The sequence below is a fragment of the Notolepis coatsorum genome, assembly GCF_963971535.1.
Source record: "Notolepis coatsorum genome assembly, chromosome: 13".
Taxonomy (NCBI): Eukaryota; Metazoa; Chordata; class Actinopteri; order Aulopiformes; family Paralepididae; genus Notolepis; species Notolepis coatsorum.
This window is the reverse complement of record NC_140177.1, coordinates 87,895,183-87,906,158: the sequence shown is the minus strand read 5'-3', so window position 1 is coordinate 87,906,158 and position 10,976 is coordinate 87,895,183. Positions and strand designations below refer to the sequence as shown.

Here is a 10,976-nt window from a genome sequence, read left to right as displayed (position 1 = left end):
AGGCGGGAGGATATTATTGTACGCCTAGTGCTTGGAGTATACTAAAACACCCCAGTACGGACGGAACAGTTTTAGCCCGTAGGTGTGAGGGGCTACGGGAGCGGAAGGGGGTGGCGTCCTTCCGGCCCTCACCTTCGGGCCCCGGTCATAACTAAACCTTTGTTTGTAAACTCAGCGCTTCCACTGCCCAAACCTAGGTTAGGATATGAGAGGAGTATTCTAGGCCTAGGCCCGGCCCCTACCCCTAGCGGTGAGCAGCCCCCACTATTTTATCCCAGCCCCCTTAGTTGCTGTGTGACACTTAGTGTGTATTTACCTACCTATATTCCTTATAATCATTTGCCGTGGCTCCCCGAGAGATGGTGTGATATCAATACCTATTTTAGGCTATTTGCAGTGAACCGTGTTTACTAATGTTTGATAGTCATAGACCCGTGTGCAGGGCAAACCCTTTTTCTTCACGTGTGTAGTGCCTCAGGGGCGGGGATAGGTAGCGTGGGTGGGAGCAACAGTCTGGGGGTGGGTTTACAGGGCATTGAGCGCTTCCTCCTTTTAACTACCCTAGGCCTAGGAGGCGTGGGTCTTTTAAATAGGCGAACTACTAATTATTTATATAAAAGTATAACCCTTGTATTAGATATCTATTTTTCCTACAATAAAAGCTTTCTTACTGATTCTCGGCGCATTCTCCCGTGTCTGTTTGTGGTCTTGGGGAAATTCATGGTGGTAGGTCGGCTGACCCCTTTGGGAAGAGTATCCGTGCATGTGCACACCTTAGCCTTAGACCTGGATACTTCCCGTGGGGGTCTGGTGACACCTGTTCTCCCCTTGTTCTGTTCCGCGATTGGGTCCTCAGACAACACTATCCCTAACAATTTTAAGTGAAACTTGGCTTAAGAAAAGTGATTCTGACTTGGATGTAAGTAACTCTAGTCTAGACAATTACAACCTGTTTAGAGCGGATAGGACTAGAACGGGGGGAGGGGTGGGTATGTTAAGTTAAAAAAATTATGTAACTATTTTAAACACTGTGACAATTCCAAAATGTAAAAAAAATCTTGTAAATATTTGGGACCCAATAATTCTGTTAATGTGATTTGGAGTCTATAGACCCCCATCAGCCGATGTTAACTCTATTGATAGGATAGCAGAGTACTATCTCAGTACTCAAATGTTGATACTTCTAGGTGATTTTAATATTGATTGGCTTAGTAATGATTCAAACCATCTCAGAGAGATTAGTAGTAGCCTTGGTTTATCTCAATTAGTTACTGAACCCACCAGGCCAAACCTAAAAAATTATTCTACGTCAAGTATAATTTACTTAATTTTGTTCTAAGACAATAAATAAATAATTCAAATAAATAAGATAAATAATTGCTTGTGGTGTCTTTGAATTAGGTGTCAGTGATCACTGTCCTATAGGAATGTACATAGGATCCAGTGCCTTAATCGATTAATTAACATGTCGATTTTACCATGTCTATTCTAGTTATCTTTTTATTATTATTACTATTGTTTTATTGTACAATCGAAGCGGGCTTGGCCAACCGCATTTCACTGTATGCCCTGGTATGTATGTGATGAATAAAACTCTTGAATCTTGAATAGCCCTTGTTATAAGTTCTCAATTAGAGAAATCACTGAGTCTCGCAATATTAACAAAGAGACTCAGCAGCCGCCATCACCCCAATCATCACCCACATAATAAACCTCTCCATTAAAAAAGGGATACGTCCCCAAAGACTTCAAAATTGAGAGAGTGACCCCCTGCACAAAAAAGGCAGCAAATTAGACCCAGGCAACTACCGCCCTGTTTTTATTCTTACCTCCATCTCAAAAGTCATGGAAAAAATAGTCTACGAACAGGTCGAAAAGTACCTTGCGGAGAAAAAGCTAATCTACGAATTCCAATCTGGCTTCAGAACATCCCACTCCACTGACACATGCCTTCTCTATTTGAACGACCACATCAAACAAGAGGTGGACGCGGGCAAATACTGCGGCATGGCCATGCTGGACCTCCAAAAGGCTTTCGACACTGTCAATCACTCCATTCTGATTGACAAGCTAAAAACAATTGGTTTTGATAGTTCATCAGTGAGCTGGATGCAATCCTACCTGGAGGGGAGAGAAGTTAGAGAACAGATGGTGGAGGTAAATAGTACACTACCCCCCCCCCCCCCCCTCCCAGTGAGCTGTGGCGTTCCACAAGGAAGCATACTAGGACCGTTACTGTTCCTAATTTATGCAAATGTCATCAGCTTGTGACTGCAACTTGTTCCTGTTTGCGGACGACTCAGCCCTGCTGGTCTCTGACAGGGACAAATTGCAGGTTGAAAAAGCCCTCAGCTCTGAACTCGGCAGAATCTGCACCTGGCTCGCTGATAACAAACTATCATTACACCTGGGTAAAACAGAGTCCATTCTCTTTGGATCAAATAACAAACTCAGCAAGGCCAACGGCTTCTCTGTTACAGTGGGTGACAATATTCTTAGGTTAGGTTTACTTTATTTGTTCAAGGGGGACAGCGTACATTAATAAAACATTTTAAAAATGTAAATGCACCCACTTTTTGCTAAAAAGGCTAATTTCCATTGGCAGTCCCCCTGCCAGAAGGTACAGGCTAAAATCCTGTGTAAAAAAGGGTTAGCAATACAAACAGAATAAAAGCAAGATAAATAACATTAGAATAAAAACACAAACAAAAGCACATACAATAGGGATACAGGGATACATGGCACAATACAGTCATGGACACAAGGACAGAGCACATCATGACATAATAGAAGACCCAGGCATAGACAAACGCACCATATCTATCCCCCCCCACACACACACACACACACCTCAGTGTTGACAATGCTGGTTTTCAATGAGCCATTCCTTAACCCTGCACTTGAATGAGTGATATGATGTGGACACTCTAATTGTTTGAGGTATTGAGTTCCATTGGTGGGATGCTCTAAATGAAAATACCGCCTGGCCAAATGCACTTTTTTTTTAAGGGATTGTACAGTCCCCCCCCTTGCCGCACCTCTAGTATTACTGGTTGAGGCAGACTTGAGGTTGATGAAACCAGACAAAGGAGGAGGAGCCAATCCACACTTGATGTTAAAAACTAGGCAGACGTTTTTGATAGAGAATCAGGTTTTCCTAACAGAGCAGATTATATATTTTTAGAATGTGACAGTGATGGTACCTGAATGGTTTCTTGTCTAGAATTGTAATTGCTTGTTTGTATAGTGATTGAAGTGGTTTCAAAATGGTGGAATGTGAATTGGACCAGGTTATCAAACAGTATGTAATGTGGGAAAGAAACATTGAGTGGAAGTATAACTTTGCTGCCTCGGTTGAAAGGAAGTTTCTGATGTATCTGAAGTTTGATAAGCTGAACTTAACCTTATTGCAGACTTTTTTTATGTGAGTTTTGAAACTAAGGTTTGGGTCAATGTGTACTCCTTAGTTTTTTAAATACCTTGGACACTATGGGTAGAATACTGATGGGTCTGTAATTGGATGTCATGAGAGGGTCACCACTTTTAAATAAGGATAACTGCAGGCTTCCATGGGTTAGGAAAACTCCTTTTCACAAGGAAAGATGAAATTACATACCTGGGCTCCATCCTAGAGGCAAATCTTTCCTGTGACAAAATGGAAACCAATGAAATAAAAAAAAGTCAACCAACAAACAAGATTCTTGTACCGGATCTCCTCTCTGGTAAGCAAGAATACCCTGAAGACTCTGGCAGGAGCACTCATTCAAGGGTACTACGACTATGCTTGCACCTCATGGTACCAAAGCACCTCAAAGGCACTAAAAACAAGACTACAAACATCACAAAACAAACTGGTCAGACTACTGCTTGACCTTACTCCTAAAATCCACCTCACCCCTGCCCATTTTGACATCCTAGGATGGCTTAGAGTAGACGACAGAGTACAGCAGCTTGCAATGTGCCTGGTCTACAAGATACACTACACCACTAAGATACCCATGTACATGTCGAAATGCTTCCCAAAGGTCACTGAATTCCACGACCACAACACCAGAGGGAGTTCCACAAATCATGTTCAACCCAGATTCAGCTCAAACAAGGGACTAAACACGTTTCGCAATTATGCCACAACAATGTGGAACGCCCTACCCACAGCCGTAAAATGTGAATCCCTACCCACCTTCAAAACCGCCCTCAAAGAGCACCTACGGGAGGCTGCAATTCAAAACTGGCCCCCGTAAATGTCCAACCCCCCCTCCACCCAACCCCCTCCTAATGTACAGTTTCCTCCCCCTCGAATGTATATAGTTTCTGTTAGGATCTCTGTTAAACAGTACTGTATATTTGTATATATTGTATGTCATAAATTTAACAGTACTGTATATCTATATGTCATGTATGTCTTAAATGTCATGATATATATCTGTATATCTGTATGTTGTGTATGTCATAAATGTCATTATGAGTTGAAAATGGGGGACCCTGATGTAAATAAGACGAAAGTCTTTCTCTGGTCTGCACCCCGTTAATAATAATAATAATAATGACTTGGATTTATATAGCGCTCTTCATGGCACCCAGAGCGCTTCACAGAGTCCATTATTCGTTCATACACAGTCATACCGGTGGTGGTAAGCTACAATTGCAGCCAGAGCTGCCCTGAGGCAGACTCACAGAAGCGTGGCGAATAATCATTGCCTACGGCCCCTCCGACCACCACCAACATTCATTCACATGCATACACATTCATACGAGGCAAGTAGGTTAAGTGTCTTGCCCAAGGACACAACGGCAATGGGATAGACATGGGCTTGAGCGGGATTCGAACCACCAACCCTTCGATCATTGGACGACCCGCTCTACCCCTGAGCCAAAGCCGCCCCACAATTGTGTGTATTGAGCCGTACTGTATTGTACCCATTCTGCAATCTGTTAATAACATTTTCAATCAATCAATCAAACCAGGAAGCAAAATTACATTGATATTACATCAACATAAAATATAACCCCCCCCCCCAAACACACACAAGGAACATTCATTCACAATATACACAAGAGCAGGTCTACATATAGACACCGAAGCAGGTACCCATGAAACAAATAATGACAGGAAGAATATATAATAAAACAAAAATACAATAACAAAATACAACAAGCCATCAGACCACAGTTTGTAAAGGGAGCCCATATGGTAAATATTGGTGGTCTAGGTCAGAGATGAGATTTCAGTGCTCTTTTGAACTTCAGAAAATAAAATTCCAAAGTTCTGATGCAACATTTAGACATCTCCGAAATAAATGTACAGCATCTGTGAGAACATTGAAGCACAATGTCCCTGCCTATAGATTTTAAATGGTGACTCCTTCTCAGAACAAAAATAGGTCTGTTTAGCCATCAACAAACATTGCATTGAAGCTGGTCATCTATTTGACCACCTGGCCACCTGGTGGACAAGATCATGAACAAGCTGTAGAGAGCATAGCACTTTGTAAATGCTGGCCACCTATTCGAGAATGATTAGGCAGTGCCCCCTTCTGGTGGAAGGTTGCCCTGTAGGCTACATTCCCTGTGCAGATAGGGAATGATTTCCAGTTTCATTTACAACCCATGTCTGTAAATTCTGTTCTTGAAGCACTTCAAGCCATTGATACCAGGAAATCAACCGGAGAGGATGGAGGATTGGATCATTTTTTCCTCAAACTGGCTGCACCATTGTTTTCGGAGCAAATAACAATAATAATAATTCATTGTTCATACTAACAGGTTTCCTGTTGCCTGGAAAACGGCCCATGTGACCCCCTTGCATAAAGTATTAAATAATTAATACTTATTATATAATAATAATAATAATAATAATAATAATAATAATAATAATAATAATAATAATAATAATAATAATAATAATAATAATAATAATAATAATAATAATAATAATAATAATAATAATAATACATTTTATTTGGAGGCACCTTTCAAAACACCCAAGGTCACCTTACAGAGCATAAAAACAAGAAAATTACAAACAATGGTCTTGGAAAAAAGTGTCAGTGGAGTTAAAAACAACAAACATTGTATAAGTATGAAATATAAAACAGTGGCACACAGGGTACAGTTTATAGTGAGTAAACCCAGTGTGCAAGGCAGTTAAAAGTCAAGGTTAAAAAAATAAAACAAACAACAAGAAGTATAAGAAACAGTAAAGTTGGGGAGCTCCCGTAGCTCACCGCATATCTCGGCGCTATTTCTGCGTCGGGGAAAACCGTGCTCGTCACAGATCTGGGGGACACGAGTTCGATTCCCGGACCCGCCGTCATTTCTCAGAATGTCTTCTTCCCCTGCTCTACATCCCATTTCAACCTGTTTCTGTCGGTCATGCTTGACCAGAAAAGCGATAAACGCTAAAAAATAAAGTTTTACAAGAAACAGTAAAGTTAAAATAACAGACAAACAAACAGCAGGGGGTATAGGACAGTGACAGAGGTTATAGTGAATATGCGAGTTTGAATAGATGGGTTTTCAATTGTGATCGGAATGATGAGAGTGAGTCAGACTGTCGGATAAGTGGGGGCAGGGAGTTCCAGAGTCTGGGAGCCGAGCAGCTGAACGCTCGGGTACCCATGGTTCTGAGGCGTGAGCTGGGGATGGATAAGAGTCCAGTAGAGGATGAGCGGAGGGTGCGTACTCCTGGAGGAGGTCAGTGATGTAGATGGGGGCTAGATTGTGGAGGACTTTGAAGGCGAGTAAGAGGTTTTTGAAAATGATCCGGTAGTGCACAGGGAGCCAGTGTAGTTGAATGAGGACAGGGGTGATGTGGTCGGATGAGTTTGTGCGGGTGATGATCCTGGCAGCAGAGTTTTGGATGGTTTGGAGTCTGTTGATGAGTTTGGTGGGAAGGCCGGTGAGGAGAGCGTTGCAGTAATCGATCCGGGATGGGACAAATGAGTGGACCAGGGTTTCCGTATTTGATTGGGAGAGGGATGGGCGGAGTCTGGAGATATTACAGAGGTAAAAGAAGGCAGACCGGGTGATGTTTTTGATGTGTGGTGCAAAGGAGAGGGAACCGTCCAGGATGACACAAGGCTTTTAACTTGGGGGGAGAAGGGTACAGGGAAGCCATCGATGGTGATGTTTGGAACTGGGATCTCGTGGATTTGGAGCCGATGAGCAGGGCCTCAGTTTTGATGCCATTTAACTTGAGGAAGTTTCTGCTCATCCAGCTCCTAATGTCCTCAAGGCAGGTGGTGAGGGAGGTGGGGGGAAGGGCAGTGGTGGGTTTGGAGAAGATGTAGACCTGTGTGTGGTCTGCATAGCAGTGGAAGTGGACCCCATGGTGATGGAGGATTGTGCCCAGGGGAAGGAGATAGATGGTGAATAGGAAGGGACCCAATACTGACCCCTGGGGGACACCCAGTGAAACATCTGAACACCATGACTTGTGAGTCTTGAGTTGAACAAACTGTTGTCTGTCAGTGAGGTAATATCCTGGAGTCATTGGTAAACAACCAACTTAAATAATTGATCACAAAGCACTCTATATTAGGCCCACGCCAATCTGGTTTTAAAACACAGAACACAGTACATCAGTGGCTACTCTAGTTATATCAGCCCTTGACAAAGGAAAGCATTGTGCTGCTGTTTGTAGATATTGTTGACCACCTTCTTCTATTACAAAGATTACAGTGTTGGCTTAGATACAGGTGCTTGCAGTTGGTTTCAAAACTATTTATCTGAAAGATTTCAGTGTGTGCAAATGGGACATGCCCAATTAGAGGTTCTAGCCATCACAAAAGGTGTTCCACAGGGATAAATCATGGGCCATTTAAATTATTATTAAATTTTAATAATAGTCTCATCTCTGAGCAGCTGTCAAAGCCACCTTTATGCGGATGGCACTCTCATTCGATGCCCTGCAAGATGCACTTATTAGTCTTAAATGGGTGGCTAATGCCAGTAAAACTACATTTATGTTGTTTTCCAAAGCCAAAAATATTGTTTATAGTGGCTTTACAAATACCTTGGTATTTGGATTAAGGACTTACATTTAAATATCATGTGGGCGTTCATGCCAGTAAATTGTGGCAAAAGATTGACTTTTTGTATAGAAACAGAGCCAGCTGGGGCGCCAGGGTGGCGCACCACGTAAAGCACTGCGGTGCTGCAACCGTACCGTGTTCGACTCCCGGAACCGGCGACATTTCCTGCATGTCTTCCCCTCACATATTCTCCCATTCTTCCTCTCCGCCTGTAAAAATGCTAAAATAAATATAAAAAAAAGAAACAGAGCCATATGAATTGAAAATGGGGGACCCTGATGTAAACAAGACAAAAGTCTTTCTCTGGTCTGCATAACAATTGTGTGTATTGAGCTGTACTGTATTGTACCCATTCTGCAATCTGTTAATAACTATTTCAATCAATCAAGCTTCCCTATGATTAGCAGAAAGAGTTGTTGAAGCATGCAGTGTTCCCATCTGTTTTGGATTACAGATATGATTTATAAACATGCAGTGGATTTCACTCTAAAGCCCTTAGATGTTTATCATTCAGCGATTCAATTTATCACCGGTGATAGTTATGGTACTCACCATAATATATATTTTTAAATGTTCTGATGTCTCTGTAATTATTAATGCACTATGACACTTGTGAACACACGTTTCTTTCCAAATAATTTATTCAGGTATACAAATACAAAACACCTCTCTTGGTCATGTATCATAAAATAGGTAGGTCTTGGCGGTCTCTCTTTAACAAATCCTCTTCATTCGTTGACGTTGTCGCAACATGCATCATCACTTCATAGAAAATGACAGTAGAGCTTGGTTGGATTCACACTTCAGTTCAAACTTCAAATTTTTACATCCTAGATGACACAAATAATTTAACTGTTGTCTTAACTGGCGAAAAATCTGATTTGTGTATTTTCCCCTGTATAAACAAAAAGATGAGATCTGCATTACACAGGTGCAAAGTTATATCAGAGTTAGAAGTGTAGACAAGAGCCAAAGGTTGGATTTTCACAGACATACACACACAAAAAGTCATATTTTTAATACTTTGTGTCACAGATGGTTTGGAAAAGATCATGATTTGTGCCGGAAAAAGTTAAAAACTGGTAAAAAGAATTTGCTGTGTGAATCCAACCATGAATTACAAGACGAGACATCATTTCTGCTATGACGGACGAGCACGTTAGAATTAGCTTTTGTTATAATAATCATTGGTCTTTCTGTTGCATTGATTTCCAAATGCTCCTCTACAGTAAAACGCCAGACAACATTCCTCCTCACACTAGGTCAGAGTTACAAACTGACAATCTGCTTACAGAAGGAAATTCAAGTCCTATTTGATAAAAATCGTTTCTGCCAAGCCACAAAACACAAATACTAAACATGGGGGAGGGGAATAAAACAGAACTACAGAAGAGGATGACAGACTGAAAGGGGGGTGGGGGCTCAAAAAGCTTAGCTTAAAGACATGTCGTTTTGCATTTTGTTTCGTCTTGTGCTTTGGCCTTTAAAAGAGAGAAAACACAACATACAAGTAGCGTTTTTTCTTTTCTTTTTGCTGGATGTACCAATGAGAGCTGGAGCTTGATTCAAAAAGTACAATATTTCAATTAGACCTAAAAAATCAAATCAAGAGATGTTCTATTTTAGTCGATATAACTGTATTAAAAAAAAGAAAGAAAAACCAAAAGAAAGAAAGAGGCTTTTTAAAAAGACTCATCTTCAACTTTGTGCAGAGACTAGGTCATCGTTTTCTCGCTCAGAAACAACTTGGTACATCCACAATCCTACTGTAATGATGTGCTGCTCAAAGCCCCCCCCCCCCCCTCCCCCCAAAGTGTGTAGGTTTGTAGCTCATTAAAATCAAAGGGTTTCCGTTCATTTCAGTTCTCCCAGCATTGTCAGGGTTCCTTTAGACGGTGACTCAAATAATCCACAGAGAAGCCCGAACCTTCCTGGCAATGGACCCATCCTCCCCCACAAGAACCTGAAGGAGGCTGAAGGAGTTGAGGAGTTTCTTCCGAATGCTTTGAAGAAAACGTGATGGATCTTCAAACCAGCTCAAGTACCTGTGTGAGAGGATAAATAAACATGTCGTCAGGGAGGAGCGTTCTGTCGTTTGCTCAAAGCCAAGACTGAGAACCCAGGGGGACTCAGGCATTGAGATTCAAGAACGGCAAAGGAGAGAAAGAAGTAGTGTGCATGATTGCAAACTAACCGTGGCCCTCGTCTGTGTGTCATGTAATAGCAGCGAGGCCTACATTTTCACATTTCGTTTAGAGGAGATTAAAGCACAAACCTTGATTGTTCCTTGACTGTTTGCCGCAATCAGCACATTCGACTCCTGAAAGATAAAAGAAAATGTAGCACATAAGACAAAAGTAACATATGTTTCAGGGTAAGCTAACAACTGCATCATGTTGTTGTTGTTATTACTACTACCGCATTTATTGTTATTATTATTACATTAATTCAATGTGATTGTGTTCCAGTGTGAGGGGGAAAAAAACATTTGGTTTACAACATTCACAAGAAATATTTGAATGAATGGCTCTAATGTTATTCTTAATCGTTCAGGAATGCTTTTTTCTTCATTTATACTCTTAGGGGGCTGAGTGGAGGAATCCACCTCCCCCCTTTTTTTGTTTTCTCTTTTAAAAGAAGTCTCAAGCAAAAAGGGTTGAGAGTCACTTTACATTGTCTACCAGGTTGATAATTGCTGGTATATTTTTAGCGGTATTATAACGGTATGGACGGTTACTTGGGGTGCCAGTCAGCACCTTGTCGGGTTTGTGAGTCAATATTTTCTAAGTTAATCAAACACACACAGGATTCAAGCATAGAGCATAATAAAACGCAACACTCATATCTTGAATCCTCAAGAACACATACCCGACAAACTCCAACAACAGATACATCTCAATTAAATTAGGTGTATTAACACTTTGGCTGCCGGAAGACGTTTTT

The 10,976-nt window shown here is 41.4% G+C and overlaps 1 protein-coding gene across 2 annotated transcripts in view; it reads right to left on the bottom strand.

Annotated features, from left to right (window-relative positions):
- Positions 1 to 8,662: 8,662 nt before the first annotated feature.
- Positions 8,663 to 10,976, bottom strand: part of cop1 (COP1 E3 ubiquitin ligase) — a 72,770-nt gene continuing 70,456 nt past the window's right edge. For both annotated transcript variants that reach the window (XM_084327141.1, XM_084327142.1), the window contains exons 19-20: positions 10,309 to 10,353; positions 8,663 to 10,078 (exon numbers count right to left, since the gene is read on the bottom strand). In XM_084327141.1, coding sequence (XP_084183267.1) covers positions 10,061 to 10,078; positions 10,309 to 10,353 — 63 coding nt within the window. In that variant the 3' untranslated portion in view covers positions 8,663 to 10,060. The remainder of the gene's footprint in view (positions 10,079 to 10,308; positions 10,354 to 10,976) is intronic.